This window comes from Capricornis sumatraensis, chromosome 1 (assembly GCF_032405125.1).
Source record: "Capricornis sumatraensis isolate serow.1 chromosome 1, serow.2, whole genome shotgun sequence".
NCBI lineage: Eukaryota > Metazoa > Chordata > Mammalia > Artiodactyla > Bovidae > Capricornis > Capricornis sumatraensis.
Window position 1 is genome coordinate 43,571,776 of NC_091069.1, and position 19,807 is coordinate 43,591,582.

The 19,807-nt window shown below is 44.4% G+C and overlaps 1 protein-coding gene across 1 annotated transcript; it reads left to right on the top strand.

The window, feature by feature from the left end:
• The first annotated feature begins 13,263 nt into the window (after nt 1-13,263).
• On the top strand, nt 13,264-14,220 carry SERTAD2 (SERTA domain containing 2). Its single transcript, XM_068985664.1, has one exon. The coding sequence runs from the start codon at nt 13,264-13,266 to the stop codon at nt 14,218-14,220; it is 957 nt and encodes a 318-aa protein (XP_068841765.1).
• The last annotated feature ends 5,587 nt before the right edge of the window (nt 14,221-19,807 follow it).

Consider the following 19,807-nt stretch of genomic DNA (forward strand, 5'->3'; position numbering starts at 1 on the left):
TCAGTTGTGAACACTCATTTATGTCTGGCCTTACTCTCTCTCTGTCCCCTTGCAGAAACCTGTAGCTTCTCAGAGTTGCTCTTTAATCCTAAGCTTTTTTTTTTTTTTCTTTCTTTCTTTTAAAAACCTTCATAAGTGGTTAACTGAAAAGACGAGGCTAAACCAGGCGTCCGTGTGCTTCTGAGGAGTTTCATGAAGTAGAACAGTGACCGGGAAGGGCTTCTGACTCTCTAGGACACACACACAGCCCCACTCACTCACTCACTCAGTTGCCTCTGTGAACCTGTTCCACAGAAGTCAGAAGTCTTCCCTGATGGTGCCTGTGGTCAGAAAATTAAATAATGAAGCGTTACTTGCTGCTGATCAACCTTTAGCCCCTTGCTCTGCTCTTCTGGCTGACTGCTTATCATTCCACGCCAGCCACAGCTCGCCGGCTTCAGGCAGGCCGGCTGGAGTACCCCACCCTGGTGTTTAGAAGTGTTGAGTTAAACTCAGGGAATCTGAAAGTCCCAAGGTCATCTCTACACCAGAACAGGTTTGCATAAAATTCTAGCCACGCCAGTGAGATAACGAGGTGGCAACTGTTGTAATCTCAACCTGTCTTAGTAGTTATTCCATTTTTTAATAATACTTGATACAGATTTGCTTTTCAGATTTCTTCCCTTTTCTTGAGGAGGGAACCTCCATATGTATGTACTTCTGTGTCTTACTTGCTGTCACAGAAAACAGGTCTGGCAGAGGAGTTTGAGCACCGTGGTCTGTAGCGGATGAAGAAATTTTTGCACTGCCTCTGTGCTTGTCACGAACCTGGTGATGGTCTTTTCTGAATAGTTTTTTTTTTTTTTTTTAACAGACTACTTTAAAAAATATTTTTATTACGGCCAGAAATAGAAAATAAAATAGATTTTACCTGATGACGGTTGTTAGCTGTCTAGCAGTAGTTGGTTAGCAAATTCAAAACGTGGATCCCTCCAGTGGCACCTGCATTCTTGCTTCGGAAGCCTGTAAAGATAGGCAGGGTGAACAGAATGTTCAGGGGTGGCAGTGGGGTGGGGTGGAGGCAAGATCTCCTTAAAGGTCCTTGAAGCTCCTACAGGTTGAAGTTCTGAGAGGTAGTTTCCTTAGAAAATAAATATGTATTGCTTTCAGTGTGGTACTCTGATTACTTTTATTATGTTTGACTGAGTGACTTTGTGTGAAGTTCTGTGGGTCATTAGTTATCAATGCTCAGAAATCCTTCGGAAGAAATACTTTTTTATCTCAGAACAGCCCCAAAGTAATTTTTTTTTTTTTTAAAGAAGGGCTGTCATATTTACAAAGTATCATTCACTGCCTTCAAGCTTAGTTTGTATCCTTCTTTCCTTTTTCTACTCTGAATTATTCAAGTGTATGAAGTAAAGTTTAAGTTGTCTTTGTAAAACCTTATTAGGAGTCTGCCTAATTTTTAGAATTAACTAAACATTCTGAATATGAATGAAATAGATATTTACATAGTAGAATAGTTGTTTCTTCCCTTTGGTGTGTGTTAGTCACTTCAGTCCTGTCCGACTCTTTGCAACCCCATGGACTGTAGCCCACCAGGCTCCTCGGTCCATGGGGTTTCCCAGGCAAGAATACTGGAGTGTGTAGCCATTCTCTTCTCCAGGGGATCTTCCCAGTCCAGGGATTGAACTCAAGTCTCCTGCATTGCAGGCAGATTCTTTACCCTTTGAACCACAAAGGAAGCCCTTCCTCCCTCTCACGCGTCTCTGAAGTATATTTCTTTTACCTTGTACCTTAAATTTTAATATGCTTCCCTGGTGGCTCAGACGGTTAAGTGTCTGCCCACAATGCATGAGACCCGGGTTCGATCTCTGGGTTGGGAAGATCCTCTGGAGAAGGAAATGGCAACAGTACTCTTGCCTGGAAAATCCCATGGGAGGAGCCTGGTAGGCTACAGTCCATGGGGTCGCAAAGAGTCAGACATGACTGAGTGACTTTACTTACTTAAATTTTAATACTCATATGTCATATTATAGAAATGTGATAGTTTTCTTTTTAGGGATAGTTTTCTTTCGAGGAATTCAGATTTAGACTATATACAATGCTTAGACTTACTCAATGAGTAAGTAAATGAAGAATATTTCTCTGGTTTTTCTCTTTAGATTGCATGTAGAAGTTAGAAGATAAAGTAAGTTCTATATTTTTGAGGAATATAAAGTATGTCTTCTTTTAAGTGATTTTTCACAGTATTAAAGCATTACCAATTTTAAAACAGAGGAGATTAAAAATTAATAATATCCCTTAAAAACACTTTTATAAAAACACTCCCTAATGTAGCATACTTAGTTTTTGTTAGTTTTATTAAGTTAGTTGGCTAACAAAACCTAGAAGGTAGTAATGTTTTGTTTTAATTAAGATGAAATTTTATTTTCACAGATTTGTTCTAGCAAATTATGTTTACCTGTGTTGGTGTGACTGTTTTATGTATCTGAAGGCCTTCTTTAAAAAAAAAAAAACACCATCACATACTTTTGGCAAAGCGTTTGGTTTCAACCCTAAGCCTTTTCCCCTCTGACATTGTTTATTAAGGGTCTCTAGTGTGAGCAGAAAAACAAGGTATCTTTGGGGAAAAGATAGTACAGGAGAGTTGAAACCAGAATCCCATCCAAGCAATTATAAGAACTGGAGAAAAAAATGTTTTCATTATGCAGGGGAGTGGGGGTGGGACAAGGCTGGTTGGCCTTTACTGGCATATAATCTTAAGGGAAAGAAATTCAAATCTAAGAATTCCTTCCCTTAATGATAATGAGGCTTTAGATTCAGCATGCTAAAGCTGAGTTCCTAACAACAAATTAGTGTGGAATCGCATCATAATTTTTAATGTCTATAATAATATATTATTTATAAAAATAATATTATAATGGTTCATGTTTACCAAGTTTCCTATGGAAAGATTGGTGATAATAGTTCATCTCTTATGAACATACAATATCATAGAACTTCAATACCTCAAACAGTGGTGTAATTTGTAATTTACATAGGGAGAATTCCAGCAAGTTATATAATCAACTTGCTTCATGATCTCTCTAAGGTTACCAGGGTTTTACAATTTAACGGCTCCTCCCCAATATTCTTTATGAAGTTTTCCCAAAAAACTGCCAGAAGCCATTTCTGTTCAGTGTGGAGGCAATTTCCTGTTATTACAAAGCAATTGGATTGTTGAAGGCTTTTCTATCCTAGTAAAATTCCTACTGCTAACCTTGATACTCATTGTGTGGTTGGAGATCACTTTAGGACCCCCACTGGAAATTCTGAACTACTGGCTTCTCCCAGTCCACATCTTATGACTCAGGTTGTATGTTTGTTGTGTGTGTTCTTGCTTCAGGAATCCTCCAGGGATTTTAGTCATGGATTTTGAAACATCAGTGTTGCTTATATACAGACAACAACCTTTTCTTTATACAATATTTCCAGATTTTGAACCATAGCATAATATAGTGTGGTCTTCGCAGGGCTCTTGGCTTGCCAAGCAGTGTCCTATGGAGACCTGAATTAGGGACCAGTCTTGGAAATATGTATACTTTGAGATCTGTAGATAGAAATTGCGGTGAATAATCAGAATTCAGGAGTGCCTGTTGCTCTCCTGCGCCCCCTTGTGGTTAGATGTGATACTCTCTTTCAAAGCTCAAGAGGAGCTCCAACTTGTAGTGGGCATGCTTGTTTACAAAGAGCATTTATAGCTTTCTTCTGAGTAAAATAGCCTATCAAGTTAATATCATAGTTCTCACTGAGGGTGTAAATAGTTTATTGTGTTTGTTTGACTTTTTCTAAATTTGTAGAATTTAAAAAATATGTGTTGATGTGTGTGTACATGTTTTACCTTTTTCTTATGGAAAATTCCAAACACACTCAAAAATAGAGAGAGTACAGTGCATCCCCTTGTGCTCATCACTGGGCTTTAACAGTCATCAGTATTTTGTCAGTCTTGTTTCATCTTCATGGTCTTTTTTTTTCTAGAGTATTTTAAAGCCTATTCCAGGCTTAGAATCTTTTTTTTTTTTTGCTTATCTTAAATTTAGAAACTGTATAATTCGGCTCAGTCTTTTGCTTTAGGTGTGCAGTGCTTTTAGTCAAAATTGTTACGTAAACTAAGAGGATTGTAAACATCCTCAGTATCTTTGGAAGGTGACTGATGTCCCTAGCTTCCTAAGAGTTAGGTCTAAAACCTAAAGTTCCCAGCTGGCTGAGGAACCAGTAAGACAGGATATTAGAAATATTTTCTATTACTTAACAGTTACAGTCTAAAAAACCTGTTTCTTTACAGATGTTTATTAACAAGGCCATAATTTATTCCTAAGAAATATTTACTTGAAATATTATCTCTCAGGATTTGTTTGCTAAATGCAGTTATGAACATTTGAAAATGTCCTTTTCTTTTTCCAAGAGGAAAGGTTATGTTTGACAAACCAGTCAGAAACCGTCTGCAGTTTCATAGAAGTAGATAAAAGTCCTAGGAGGGAAGGCAAGAGTTTCTTACATCCCCAAACAGTAAAAGCTGTTGACTTCGAGGTTGACTTCCTGGCCGAATTTCGGTTTGTCTCCAGGCTTTTAAGACGCTGTCGAGAAAGCCCGGGGATTGTTCGCTGCGGGACCCGTCCGACTGGAGTCTGATCGCGGATGCGCGGCCGCGCGCTACCCGCGGCAGAGAGCGCCGCCGGGAGAGCCCCGGGAGGCGCCTCCGCAAACAGTGGTGTCGGGTTACAGCCTCGGAGCCGCGCCGAGCGCGCCTAACTGGCTTGATCTAGTGACTGGCTTCATAATTACATTGCTGATTTGTTAGGGAAGGCTTTGTCTTACTTAGCAATTAGCATGGATGTTACTGCAGGGACCTCATCCTGGATGAGCTTGGGCTTAAAAAAAGGAAAAGAAAAAAGAAAACTTCCCCGATAGGGGCAGCTTTAGGGGTTCAGTTACTCACCCTCCCTTGTCTTCTGGGAGTAAACACGCAGAGGCTTTCTCCCTGTTGGAATTTTGCCCGGGTTTCTGCCATTCCCGGAGGCCGGAAGCAGTCACTTTGGGGTCTGCAGGCAGCCTCGGGGAGTGCTGACCCCTGCATGGCCTCCCGGAGGCTCACCCCCAGGAACTGGGGAACTGCACGGGTTACAGTGCATGGAACACCCCCGCTGGCAGATCCTTGCAGGCACGCCACTTTCTTTTTAAAATTAATTTATTTTAATTGGAGGATAATTACAATATTGTGATGCTTTTTGCCATACATCAACATGAATCAACCATGGGTATACATATGTGTTCCCCCCATCCTGAACCCCCTCTCCCACTTCCCTACCCACTCTAGCCCTCTAGGTTGTCCCAGAGCACTGGCTTTGGGAGTACCCCACTTTCTGTCAGCTCTCTCCCAGATCTGCCAGCACCCCCCCCCCCCGCATGTCCCTTCAGGGTGTCCTGTCTAAGTCGTGTCCCCCAACCCCCACCCCGTGGCTTCTGCTGTTACCTGGGGGAGGAAGGATGTCAAAAGCATAGCCATTATCAGATTTCTGAGTGTTGGATGTTTATTAAGGTGTAATATTTTAACAGTATAGAAAGTTGTCTAAGGGAACCTGGCTTCCCCTGTGGAACAAGGAGGGGGCCTCTCCTTCCTGCCCGGGAGGTGCTGTGTGACCAGCTGACAAAAGAGCTCTTCCCAGAGTTCGCCGGAGGCTGGTGGCAGGCGTCCTGGTCAGGAGCAGGGGCTCTCCACTTGGACCACCTCAAGAGCAGGACCCACAGCACACCCTAAGGCAGGTGTCAGAGGGGAGAGATGAGAATATTCTGTGTTTCAGAAGTTCTCTCACCGGCATTTGTAGCCAGCCTCTCTCCTGCTCTGGAGAGACTGTCACCCACTCAGTAGTTTTGCCAGGGGCAACTTCTTTCTTCTTCCACTGCCCCCGAAAGAAACTGAAAGTGTGCGCGTGTTTCCATTTACAGGACTTTAACTTTGGGTTTGGCAGCTCAGGATGTCTGAATGAGGAAATAGCTTCTGCTAGCCTGCTTGAAGACACTCGTCACACATCATAGCTTCTTTTTTCTTCAAACTGGGTAGCTCTGTGAGGAAAAGTCATCATTCTGAGTCATTAGCGTTACTGTGAACGCCTCGTTTTTATGGTTTTTAGTGTTAGCACGGGCACTTCTGGACCCTTCAGCAGCCCGTAGTCACCAGCAGTCACACAGGACGGTGTGGTTGGGGAGACCCGGGACTGAGCCTTTCACTTGAGAGCTGTTAACTAGTGACGTGGGCATAGCAGGCCAGCGGCTCATCGAACAGCAGACGCCAGCCTCTTCAGCCTGGTGAGGACGTAGAGTGAGACCCGCTCCCGGGGAGCCCAGGGCCGCACTAGGAACTACCCTCCCCTGATGGCAGACACCAGGACTGAGCTCTGCCCTGTAAACTGACTGTTGAGACATGTCACTTAATCGTGAAGCCCGCTACACTCCTGAGAAAGGAACACCCTGGCTTTCTACTTGTCACTTACTGGTCCAAAAGGAAATTGGAACAAGCTCTTGAAAATGTACACAAGGTACAAACCATCCAGCCTTGAGGTGTTTTAAAGTAATAAATTTCAGGATTCCCCCGTGTGCCCTGCCTCTGTGTGTGGACAAACGAGTGTTTGTGAGCATCGGGTGGTGCGGAGCTGGGAGCTGTTTCCACGTCTGCCCTGGTGTGCTGGCCGCTTGCTGCCCCTCCTGGCTGCCTCTTTGATCATATGGTCAGTCTTAGCTTCCCCAGTGATTTCTTCCCTTCAGAAATTGGAACTAAGCTATCAATCCTGACCTTCTTTTAAAACACCTTTTGCAGCATTTATTCCCTTGGATACTGAGTAGGATTTTCCTTCTGGAGGGCTTTCCTTCTGTTTGGGGGGCTAAACTGAGTTAAAGTCTTTTGCATCTTTTTTTGACCCCGCCACTGAGTAAGAAAGCCAGCCCCCATGGTGGGCCGGGGCAGGCTCCCAGTTTTGGCCTTTCATAAGCCCCAGCGATGATGCTGCCCTCAGGGGTCGCGCACAGCCCCTCCGTGCTCCTATCAAGTCAGTGGCCCCCAGGCTCTGGGCCTCTAGGAAGCACTAGTGGCCACAGCAGGCTGCAGGTTAAAACAGTGGGTTTTGTTGTTGTTAGTGGGGATGACAGAAGTGGTGGTTTGCAAAAGTGGATTTAATATTGTTAATTTTAAAATCATAATTAGTTCGTGGGGAACCTGGTGCTCAGCCGTTTGTAGACAGCCTTTTGGGCTAGGGTTTTGTATGGAGCAAAGCAGCTCTCTTGCTGCGAGCTATTGAAAGTCAGCCCTCGACATAAGTGTTTGTATTATTAAAATAACAAAAAAAGGAGGGGAAAAAGAAAATCGTAACATTTATTTTGACAGTTCAAATAATATTAAAGGACAGTGTTGTAAACAGTTTTTCTAAGACATAGCTTTAAAATAATTGAAAAAGCACCGAGTTTAAGAGAACTATTTTGATTGCTTGTTTTTTCTTTTTTCTTTTTTTTTTTAAATGTTTGCGTCTTTTTCCTGTAGTGCTTTAAAAATATAAAAGCTATGAAATGCTCCTTTTAGCACATGGGTACTATTTAAGTTTCTCTTTGGACACTGGGCCTCACTACCATTCACTCTGATCACAGCAAGAAGAACCTAGGCCCCAGTGAGCTGGTGGTATCACATGTATCAGTCTGAGAAACTGAGTTTTATCATTAAAATTGAGCTTAGGACATCTTACTTCTGCATGTAGTCTGTCTTTTTTGATGTCAGTTGCCATCAGAAAGCTACTCATTCTGTTTCCTTACCTGTTTAGGCACAAATAGGGAAGCAGTTTAGACTCAGATTTAATTGAGTAAAGGTATTCTCAGGCTTAAATATGAAATAGCTGGATGGGGGAAAAAGGAAGTCGTGGTTGTCAAAATGAGGTCCCTAGACCAGCATCACCTGGAAACTTGCTGAAAATATAGATCTCGGTCCTCCACACCAGACCAAATGAATGAGAATCTGGGAGAGTAGGGGGTGGGGGGAGCATTCTTTTACCAAGCCCCCTCTGTGAATCTGATGCTCACTCAAGTTTGACAACTGAAGAATGAGAGAGGCACGCACATCTTTCTGAATGCAGGTGGGCTCTGCCCACCCTCAGTGCCTCAGGTCCTGACAGATCTCCTTACTTAACACCTGCCCTGTACAGCTGTGCCCTCTGAGGTTCGTTCAACCTTCCCCTTGGTCATACCCTCCCTTCACGCCAAGTTTACACTCAGAGCCAAAGACTCATCTCTGTTTTTGTTTTACAGTCCTTCTCTGGCTATCCCTCAATGTCTTTTCTCATTCTTTCCATTTACTATTCATCCAGCCGCTATTTCTGAAGCATCTTCTGTGTGTCGGGGACTGCCCCTGAGGATACAGAGATGAACAGAACTGTCTAAAACCCTCAGACAGCTTACCGTCTGGGGTGGGACACGTACACTGAGAGGCAATCCTGCCTTAAATATAAACCTCAAATCCTATCTCTGGAAGTCTCCCTCCAGTCACCTAGTCTGTACTGATCTCTGACTCCTGGCTGTGGGAGTCATTAGAATCTGGAATTGCAAACCCCCAAATAATATCTTTTCCTGCTTCTCTGGTTCTTTCTCTTCTGAGGAATCGCCTAGTGACGTTACTGTTGACCATCTGCCCCGGGCAGATTTGTAGCATTTGAGGGAGGGTCCTTCCTAGTGAAAGTGGCTCAACTGAAAGCCAGGTTTGATATCTGGAGAGTTTTATTCACTATTAAACTTCCTGGAAAACTCCCGCAGAGAAGTGTTCATAAGTATTCCTCCCTATGAGTTTTTGTTCTCTCTTTTCAAAACTTAGATTGCTGCAGTTAATACTTGCCAAAATTTATGTTAAGCAAATCAGAATGTTAGGGGTTTGTTTCTAACAAGCTTATTGGGGAGGGAAGGTATTTTATCTTGAACTGTATATTAAAAGCCAGTGAATATTCTAAAAAGAGTGACTGTGGTTAGTTTTAGACTCCTCTAGGTGGACAGGAAAGGGAGGGAGCACCCACCTCACTCCTCCATGTCAGAGTCTCTAACCAGCCCCTTTGGGCTTTCGACTGAAAGACTGGATAGAAGACATGGGCTTTGGGCCTGGGTCTTCACAAGTCGAGGGAGGGGGCAAAGTGAGGTGCTGAGCCTCCGGGTAGCCTGGAAACCAAGTTGTCACAAGCTCCTCTCTCAGGGACTTCAGGCTACCCTCCGGTGTCCAGTTCCACTCCAAGGGGCCTCTCATGCAGGAACAGCACACACCTCCTGCCAGCCCCCCACCCCCACCCGTTACCTTGAAGCCCTTAATGACCTCCAGCTACTGCTCCATCTTCACTCTGCAGCCAAGTGGGGCCTTTTAAAAGGTCACGTGCCTCTCCAGTGGCCTGGAGAGCTACTGCTGTTGTCTTGAAGTGCCTGAGGAAAGGCTTTGGGCAGCCTGGCCCTCGTGTTTTTGAGAGGCTTGTCTTGTCTTTGAATCGTGTCTGCTCCGTGTTCACACAGCTCCGAGTGAAGGTCCTTCTCACTTCCCTCCCACTTCCAGGAGTTGGAGGCCTCTTCTGAACGTGGGCAGACAGAACTCTCTCAACAGGGTGTTAAGCAAACTTTGGGAAAACTTTTTTTTTTTTTAACAAATTTTAAATTAAAAAAAATGTAATGTTCTATATAAGAATGTGGGTTAGATTTTAGCATGTCATTTTTCACTCCTTTTTGTAAAAATGTAGATAGAGTTCAGATTACAAATCAAGATTGTGTGCACTTTGCAGTCTTACTGGGTGTGTAGAGCAGTTTGCCTCATAAAACGAAATAGAAAAATGAAGCCAAACCTGCTTTGAGAGATACTCTATCACGGGTCCTTATTTACACATTTGAGAAACATCCAAGATTCAGTTCGTCTGTCTGTTCCTGCTCACGGATTTGGCTTACCCAGGTCCTCCTCCTTCCCCTTCAAGACAGCATTACAGATGTCTCATCAGGCTTTCCCTAAATCACTCGGGTCCATATCGCATCACAGAGCTGTGGCCAGCTTTGTTGTTGTTGTTGTTTAGTTGCTAAGTCATGTCTGATTCTTTGCGACCCCATGGACTGCAGCACACCAGGCTTCCGTGTCCTTCAGTGTCTCCCGGAGTTTGCTCAATTATCATTGAGTCGATAATGACCAGCTAGATTATTCTAATTGGAAATCAGGTGCCTCTCACATTGAAATCTCTCCGAAAAGTATCTCCATAGATCTCCCTCAGCCATGAGAATTTGGCTAACCATGCCTGTAGTACCACATGCTTGTTAAATAGTTAAGTTCTATGTGCTTGGTGAGTATTTCTAGAGAAACGTGAGTTATTGAAAAAGTCCTGTTGTTTTCTTCCTGGTAACAAGTCTTTAAAAGACAGTTCTGTGTGAATGACTGAAAGAAAGGAAACGTCTGCATTGTCTTTCCTGAGTGTTACTGCTCCTTCAGAGAGCCAGTAAACATTTAAAGTACCCATGAGCTTACATACTTGTTTTGAGGCATGTGTTTGGTTTACATTTTGGGATAGTGCTTCTCAAACTTTCTGTGATGAAAGACCATCTTGTTTGTGTTTTTTCTCCTTTATGGACTAATACTTCAGTAAAACCTGACAGAATACTGGAAAAATGAAATGAGTTACAAGGATATAAAAATAGAAGCCTCATTTGAAAAAGTTTTATTTACAAAATATAATTACTCTATAAATCTGCCATAAAAATTTCTAAGCAGTATAGAATTCTCTACTTACCTCATTGTGAACCAGTAACAGTTTGCAGACTGGTTCCATCTATGGATCACACTTTGAGAAACACTTTTAAGAGAGAGAGAGTGTGTGCGCACGCACGTGCACTTGTGTACTCACACACACTTGGGTGTATTGGGTACATTCAAATTATAGTGTATAACATAGGTTATATAACTGCCTTATATGATAGCTAAATGCATTTGGTAAGCTCTTTGGTAAAAGTAGGGCTTCCCTGATAGCTCAGTTGGTACAGAATCCACCTGCAAAGCGGGAGACCTGGGTTTGATCCCTGGGTTGGGAAGATCCCCTGGAGAAGGGAAAGGCTACCCACTCTAGTATTCTGGCCTGGAGAATTCCATGGACTGTATAGCCCATGGGGTCACAAAGAGCTGGACACAACTAAGCAAGCTTCACTTTCACTTTTTTTTTTCCTTTGGTGAAAGTGGAGTTTTTCTGGAATTGGCATTAAATGCTTAAATTGTAAGCAAATACAAATGGTATATACTTGAATACAGTTATGTGTTTCAAAATACAGCTGTCCGGGAGTACTTCTGATGGATAAAGTAGAAAGTGTTTTGTATTATGAAATGAAGTCACCTCCTCTCTGATTCACACTCAGGTTTAAATGGGCACAGATACTTTAGATAGGAAATCTCCTATGCAAAGTGTATAAACAAATGAGACAGCACTGAGCAGTAGGCAATGTTGCTGTCATGTGAAGCACTAGATAAGCCCTTTGTTACTATCATACCTTCTTTGCCTCAGAGAACAGTTAATTATGGGACTGGTCTTTGGTCCTAGTGATTGACAGCCATTTTCTTAATGTTTACGAAGTGGGGGGAAGTGTTTCCTATAAGCAACTCCACATTCTTTATGAGCATTAACCAAGTCTCAGGCTGATTCTGACTTGATGGATTGCAGTTGTCTTCGTTCTCTGCTGGAGACTGAGGCACATGAAGGCAGCCACCCAGAATGGGACTTGTGTGCCAGGCCCTGTGTCCACCTGCATGCCTGGCCGCCTTCCACAAAGCCCTAGAAGGAAGTTTTATTATGGTTAGCCTTATCCCTTTAGGATGAGACTCCTACTTTAAAATGATAATGAAGTGTAGGATAAGTTGTTCAGCCCCTTGAAGACCAGGCTTTAGTCCTGTGCGGGATGACCCACTTTCTGGCATAGTGCCCAAGACAGCCTAAATGCCGGGTGAGTTAAAGGATTAAAGGAGGCCATTCAGTAAAAGACAAGTCACCTTTAGAAAAAAATGCTGGGTAACTGCAAAGCACTTTCTTATATGTGACATCATGAAAAAGAGTGAGTGGCCTTGAGGAGAGCATTAACACGCCCCTCTGGGTAAGCATTGGAGAGGGGGAAGGAACAAGCCACGGGCCTAGCTTGATTAGAATCATGTCTCCTGGTCTGAATGACACGAGGACAGCTTTCTTGGTTAAATGGTTATAAAGTGGGGTCTGTGAGACACAGACCGGTGGACTTGTGATTGCTTGTTTTAGATGCTGAAGTTCTGAGAGGAAGGGCCAGCTGCTCTCCAGAAAGCACAGGCATTTGGGGGTGTCTTCAATCAGGACAGAGCACATGAGGAGGCTGCCATATCAGGCAAGGTGGGCAGGAGTTAAAACCCGTTCCCCAGTGCTCAGGGTCTGAGATAGGAGGTCGCTGTAGGAATCACAGTAGGTATTTTAAGAAATGTACCCAGTACCCAAACAGCAATACATATAATCACAGCAAATTTATTTTAAATTAGTCCAGTTGCACTCAGGTATGACAGCCTATGATGAAACTTAGCCATGGAAAAACTTGGGTTGGGAAATCCTCCACTTGATTCTTGACAGAAAAGGGATGGCAGCTCCATCACTGTGGTCATTTAATACAGCCTAAGCCCTTCACCACATGTCACCGAACAGTCAGAAAGGCTCTGTGCGTGATGGGGAAGAAGGCAGTGTTTTGAAAGCATATGCAGTTCTACCAAAACTGTCCATGTTCCCCTTTTTCCAACTGTGTTCTTTTCATCATTCCAGGTGTGTTCAAGCTGTAATCTATGACACCTTTACCTGTTTAGATCATAGCATTGTCAGTGTTTTCTTGGGTTTTAAAAATAGAGATGTTGGAGGGAGGGAAGTTGAACCTGCTTGGTAACAGGGTAGGTAGGCACAGGCACACAAGCGAGAAAGTAAAAATCACGGTTTCCATGGTAATGTTTAACTTGTCTGTGTCGTACACATTTCTCAAGAAATACATTCAATAGACTACCCAGTGATAAAAATTGCTCCACCGCCACACAAAGGTAGGTTTCCCAATGAATTCCTCTGTTGTAAACCAGCCCCCAGCCCCGGACAGGGAACTCATGTCCTGAGTCTTGACCTCTGAAATCGGCATCTTTTTTGAAAACGGGAGGGGGGCGGGTGGAATTCGTTTCTGTGGGATTGATTCCATCTCCTTCCTTTCTTCCTTGGCAGATATATGTTGGGGAAAGGAGGAAAACGGAAGTTTGACGAGCATGAAGATGGGCTGGAAGGCAAAATCGTGTCCCCGTCAGACGGTCCGTCCAAGGTGTCCTACACCTTACAGCGCCAGACTATCTTCAACATTTCCCTTATGAAGCTCTACAACCACAGGCCCCTCACCGAGCCCAGCCTGCAGAAGACCGTGCTCATCAACAACATGTTGCGGCGCATCCAGGAGGAGCTGAAGCAGGAGGGCAGCCTGCGGCCCGCGTTCCCCGCCTCCTCGCCGCCCGCCGCCGCCGCCGCCGCCGCCGACCCGCTGGGCTCCAGCGCCCGGGAGGCGCCGCCCGCCTTCAGCCAGCCCGCTCCCGCGCCCTGCGAGCTGGGCGGCGCCGCGGCCCTGGAGGCCTGCCTCACCCCCGCCTCGCTGCTCGAGGACGACGACCCAGACACGTTTTGCACTTCCTCGCCGGCCGCCGCCGCCAGACTCGCGCCTCCCGCCCTCCTCCCGCCGGAAAAGGACAGCTTCTCCTCCGCCCTGGACGAGATCGAGGAGCTCTGTCCCACATCTACCTCCACGGAGGCCGCGGAGGCCGACGGCCCGAAAGGGGACTCCTCCTCCGGCGGGCCCGGCGCGCCTCAGAGACCCGAGGGGCTGCAGGACGGCGGCCGGCCCGAGGACCCGAAACTGATGGACTCCCTGCCTGGCAACTTTGAGATCACCGCGTCCACGGGCTTCCTCACAGACTTGACCCTGGACGACATCCTGTTCGCCGACATTGACACGTCCATGTACGACTTCGACCCCTGCACGTCCGCGTCGGGGACCGCCTCCAAGATGTCCCCCGTGTCGGCCGATGACCTCCTCAAGACGCTGGCCCCCTACAGCAGCCAGCCTGTCGCCCCGAGCCAGCCTTTCAAGATGGACCTCACCGAGCTGGACCATATCATGGAGGTGCTGGTCGGGTCCTGAGCCCCGGGGCCCCCGCACCTGCGCCCCACCCCACCCCACCCCCTGCACCCCGACAGCTCTCCGCACTGTGCATGCACCCTTGCTTGCCTTCTTCTGAGAAGAACATTCTACAAAAGGATCACACTAGTTTTTGCTTTGAGCAGAGTTGGAGTGCCTTCATCCAAGTATGACCACTTTTAATACGCTTTTTTTTGAGTGGTTCCTCAGAGACCTGCTACCCGGGAATAAGAAAGAATACGTTTGAAGACGATGTGGCTGTGTTGAATGACAAAAACAGTTCAAGTGAAGCACAAGGAATAAGTTGGGAAAGCTGTAAATTGCATGTGCATATTTGTCTATTTTTTCTATAAGTTTTATTGCAAGAGGTAAAAAAACAAAAAGAATATATATATATATTATTTAGATAATCTCAGTACCTTTTCCGGCATTTTCGCCCTGTATAGGTTGACTTGGCAATTAAGCCTTTTTAGAGGCATTAACTACTCCTCGTAAGTGTTGCATTTACATGGCTGTTTAGAAACTGCTGCCCAAATTTATTTTATATTTTTGTACAGATTCTGCAGTTTATGATATTGTTTTTCTAAAAACAAATGCTGTTTATACATATGAGATAGCTATTTTGATAGGATTTGCTCACATAGTTCCTGCAAACTTCAGATGTACAAGTTGCACTTGTACTTTTATAGAGTTGTAATGTTTTATATGTGTTTGGTGCAAAGAGAAAATTGGATCAAATCAATCCGCAGTTGATGTCCCCAGATGCAAACACACATACACAGCGCTTTAAAAAGGGCCAGGAGATATCACACCCAAATTTCATGAGCACTGACCCCCTGGCATGAACACCCGCCAGCACTGTGACTTCCAAAGCCAGAGCCACTTGTGCTCATCAAGCTTGCATTAAGCAGTTGGCGGGAGGCAGCCATGGAGCTCCGGGTTTACATGATGGTTCTCTTTCACTCGCTCTCTGAAGGGGAAGTCTACCAAGTATTCTATTTATGCCAAGTCTGCGCTTTTAATTGTTTTTTTTTTTTTTAAACAAAACCCCAGATCTTTCCCTTTTTAGCATAATTTTTATGAAGACCTGAAATTTTACACACGAATAGAATTTTATGAAAAGCGACCAACCCCTTCATGGAACTAAACCCTATTGCAATGCTTAGGGCTCACCAAGAAGGAACTCTTCCCCCGGAAGGCATCCATCATGTTGCTCAGTTGTCTTTTCCAGCTTCCTTTCCCTAGAGCTTTCGTTCCCTCTGTTGCTAAGTGCTGAAAATGACATCTTCATGATCACCACAGTGAGCCTGACTCTCCTTGGCCCAGCCTGGGATGTACTCGTGTGACACCCATGGCTCTTGAACCAGGAGTTGGCCCCATTACATCACGGCCTCTGATCTGGTTGCTTTCTCCAATCAACTGCTTTAACTTCACTTTACAAGGCTGTTTTACCCAAATACACAGGACTTTCTATGCATGTCCCCTTCTCCCCCCACTTTGCCATCCTCTCTCTGCCAGGAGAACTAGCTTTTTATTCCTAGTGATATACTTTTAATTTTGAAATGTTTGCGATGTATCATGCTTATTGCCGAAATTGTTTATGGCCTTTCTGTTCAGTTTTTTCTTTTCTTCCAATGGTACTTTAGCTGGTTACAACCTATATTGTTGAAACGCAGATGGCTTCTTTAGGAATAACTTTTATATTTATTTAAGAATTTTTAAATTATGGGATTTGTGTTGTTGTTGTTGTCTTTGTTGTTGGTCATTTGTCAATATTCAGTCACCAATTCTGCTCACTTCTTGCCATGGATAAAATTGAGTCTTTCTGGCCAATTAAAAAAAGACAGCTTTATAAAATGGCACTTTAAACAAGCCATAGATAGTTTTATTTTTATAATGCACATGGCAAAGCAAATACATTTGTGATGAAGGAACTGCTCATCTAAGCAAAAGATTTGCGTATGATATGATTAAATCTTTCTACATTCTGATTTACTCCCCCCCCACCCCAGCCCCTACCCACCCACCTAAATGTGTTTTTAAAGGCTAATTATCAACTCATTCAAGCAGTGAGAAATCGATCAAATTGCACTGTTCTCCTGTAAGCACCCTCCACCAGACACTTCTTACTACTACGGATGTGTCATTCCCTATAATAGGACCAGGGACCATATAGTTAAGGTGAGGGTTTTTGTAGATGCTTCCAGTGTCACTGTGCCTGTCCATTTGAAGGGCTTCCTTTTCCTGTAGAGAACAAGACCGCCCAGATGCCATGCTTCTGCTAGCTGGAGGACCCAGCAAACCCTCCACATGCCGCACACAAACACATACGTGTCCGTGCACAATAGTGTTCATTATCCCGGACAATAACAGGGTAAGGCGGCTGATTTGCCATTGTTAAAAACTGATTGATAGTAACTTAGAACAACTGTACTTTGGTTGGATTAGCAAATTGTGTGTTTAAACAAGTCCCATATGTTGGGCAGCAGTTCAAATAAGCACTGCGAAATGTTGCCCACACGTGGCTCTCCCACTCTCCCGCGTTGATAAGGCTGGGCTTCAGGATCAAAACAAAAACCCCCAACAGCAGCACGCAAGTGCTTTTTAACTCTGGACACCCTTGCCATGAATTCTTGGTATTCAAGGTCTAATGAGGAAGAACATGGGACGTTAGTGGCCCTTTTTTGAAAGAACAAAACCACCAAGTGTTCCAGTTATCTTTGTGTCTTATTTTGACAAAGCGATGTCCCAACAGGGAAGAACGTGAGCCTGTGTGTAATCTCCGAGCCCCAGTTCGGGCATGGAACGTGCGTCCACATGCCACCCGGCGGCAGTGCCTTTCCCCTCCTGAAGGACACCACGTGGGTTTCAGAGTCAGGCAGGCAATGTGAGGTGCCTTTACGAGAGCGACATGCTGGCTGGGGCTGGGAGAGGACAATTATTGACAGTGATGTGCAATGAAGTGACAAGATGAGAGCAGAATAATAAGAGCTTTGAATTTGAAGTGATTTTTTTCATAAGTTATTTATTCCTTTTTTTTCTGTGTAAATATATTTATTTTACTGTGGAGCTCTAACAACATCTGGATGGTAACATGGGCAGAATGTAAGTAGGAATGTATTCTCCTGTAGGAATGTCAGTCTGTACTAGAAGGGGGGCTGAGCCAGACCCCTGGGTCTTCTCATCGTATGCACAGTCCACATTCATTATTACTCTCTCCTCTAAAACATGGGTCTATTTGAAATATGCAAAAGGTATGGATGAGGAATGTTTTAATACCTCCAAATTTTTAAGAAAATCAAGCATCAAAGGGTTGATATTTTTAAACTTTTTTTAGTCGCACTTTCTCTCTATGACAGAAGGGGCAACCACACCACTGACACCCTCATTCACACCAAAGGGTGAGAACTAGCCAAGCCACCTCCACTGGATGAGTGTCTTTCTCAATTGTGCTGTTTATTGCCATAGCCCCTCAGAGTGTCCCAACTGCCCTGAGATCAATCAAGGAAAATTTCCTAAATAAATAAACTCCAAAGAGCCAAAGTGTCAACTTACAGATCATTTTTAAAGCTTAAATTTATTAACCACCCTTGGTGGTAAATAATGAATTATGAATCTGCAGGGCAGCCTTCTCAGATGACAGATGTTAAAAAAAAAAAAAAAAAAAACAACCAGAGAGAGAGACTCTACTTTGTGCAGCGATTGTTATTCTCTATATGAATTGTCTTAATTTCAAAATCTTGCTGTTACAAATTGGACCTTTATACACTTTCTGAAAAGAATTGAAAAGAGCATATTTAACCTTTTCTGGCTGTAAATGGTTAACTTCCTGTAACTGCCAGTGGCAGTGAGGTGTGTGCGTCCTGCTTATGTACAATTGTTTTCAGGGCTTCTGAGAATGAGTCTAAATGGTTCTTGAAAATTAGCCAGGATCAAGTACTATTGCAAACAAAGCCAATAAAAATTGTGGATGTCTTTTGGGGATAACAAGTTTAGAAGAGAAGTGTGGTCCATACAACCAAGATTTGGAAAAGATGTACAAAGCAACATGTTTGGTGCATGGTTTTTGAGGAGGGCTTTTGTCAAAAAGGAGGTGTAACCTTTCCCCCACAGACCTGAGAGCTGTGCCTTTTCTATGCAATATTACAGACGTTACATCAGAACCCAGATGGTTGTATTCACATGTAGGTTTGGGCTGTAATCTGAACAATTGGACAGATTAAATGTACATGGAAATGAGCAGTCTTACTTTTGTAGTTTTATATTATACAATAAACAGTTAAAGATGAGAGAGGTGTGTTTGCCGTTTCCTTCTGCCTGGAGTACAGCCAGCTTGTATGTCACCGTCTGCCCATGTCAGTGAACAGTGCCCCTCCCACCCCCCACCTGCCTCCACTGAAGTTGGTGCTATCACCGTCTCCCTCCGTCTCCATCTCAGAAGCACTTTTCTCTGTTGGTTCTCCCCCCGCCTCTTGGGTGCTTCTCAAACCTCCTTCTCCAACTCTTTCTAACATTGGATTTTTCCCAGGGTTCAGTTGGTGACCAGCTCTTCGCTGAGCCTCTACTCTGCTTGTTTTCCCAAGGGTTCCTAATCCATCCAGGACTCTGAAAACTTATTTCCAGCTCCTACCTCTCTCCCAGCTTCCCTGGTGGCTCAGACAGTAAAGAATCTGCCTGCAATGCAGGAGACCGGAGTTCGATCCCTTAGTCGGGAAAGTCCCCGAAAAAGGGACTAGCTATCTACTCCAGTATCCTTGCCTGGAGAATTCTGTGGACAGGGGAGCCTGATGGGCTACAGTCCATGGGATAGGGAAAGAATCAGATAGGACTGAGTGACTAACACTTTCACTTTTTCACCTCTCTCCCAAGCTCTGGACTTAAGCCAAGCTTTGCCATCTCATACTTAGTACATCTAAAACAGCCTCATTTAGAGGCTGGTCCTTCCTCTTTGGGCCTGTCTTTGGCCTCATCACCCTTCTCCCAGGTGTATTCCAGCAGCTTCCTTTCCGAACCCACTACAGCTTCTGCTTCCCCAGCTCAAGCCATCTTCCCCCTTCACCTCCAATTATTCCACCTGCTTCCTAGCTGCTCTTGACCGCCGTTGGGTCATTTCTCTAACACCCTTGTGGCCAGGTTTGGCATTCCAAAGCACAAGTGGTTCACAAATTTGTTGCACATCTTCTGGCAGCATCACCCCCCATTTATACAATCCAGCTCCCCTCTGGCCCTCTCCCAGTCCTCCATAGGGTCATGGGGGAGACCCAGTGCAATCTCCTTGGCAGCCGTGCCATCTTGGAGGGAGTCATGGGATCCTAGGCTCATCTGCTCTGGGTAGTTTTGGGCCACTCTTGCCAGCTGGTGAGGGAATGGAGCTGGAAAATGAGGGTTCCGGTCAATCAGCCATGGAATATGGCGGCAATCGGGGAGCACTTGAGAGCTAGTATAGGTTGAATTGTGTCGTCAATAAAAGATGTTAAAAATTCTGACCCTCAAGACCTCAGAAAGTGACCTTAATTTGGAAATAATTTTACTATTTTAACTTTAAAATTTATCAAACAAATGAGTCAAGTTGGGTGGGTCCTAATCCTAA

Excerpts from the sequence above, each read along its gene's own strand:
- SERTAD2 (XM_068985664.1), top strand. The coding sequence starts at position 13,264 with ATGTTGGGGAAAGGAGGAAAACGGAAGTTTGACGAGCATGAAGATGGG.